The 284-nt window shown below is 43.7% G+C and overlaps 1 protein-coding gene across 1 annotated transcript; it reads left to right on the forward strand.

Annotated features, from left to right (window-relative positions):
- Positions 1-77: 77 nt before the first annotated feature.
- LOC108254462 lies at positions 78-281 on the forward strand (the record flags this gene model as incomplete). Its single annotated transcript, XM_017449448.2, has 1 exon — positions 78-281. A coding segment is annotated over one exon (204 nt), but the record flags the coding sequence as incomplete, so codon positions are not given.
- Between the last annotated feature and the right edge of the window lie 3 nt (positions 282-284).

A 284-nucleotide genomic window follows, 5' to 3' on the forward strand; every position in this document is an offset into this window, starting at 1 on the left:
TCCCTGAGGAACCTCTTGACCAAGTCAAATCAGAAGAGGTAGAAGCACCTGCAGCTGACACTGAAACTGAAAACGAGATACCACAGGATGAAGAAATCAAAGAACCAAGTGAGCCTCTAGAAGACATGGAAAGCGCCAAAGAAAATGCTGAAGAAATGGACGAAAGTGGTTTCGAACTGAAAGAAAGTGATACCAATGAGGATGTCAAGGATGAAAAGGAAAGTAAACCAGAAACAGGTGAACTCCTGGGAGATGAAATCAGTCCCCGTATAACAGTCATGACG

This window comes from Diaphorina citri, unplaced genomic scaffold, assembly GCF_000475195.1.
Source record: "Diaphorina citri unplaced genomic scaffold, Diaci psyllid genome assembly version 1.1 scaffold111861, whole genome shotgun sequence".
NCBI classification, from domain to species: domain Eukaryota; kingdom Metazoa; phylum Arthropoda; class Insecta; order Hemiptera; family Psyllidae; genus Diaphorina; species Diaphorina citri.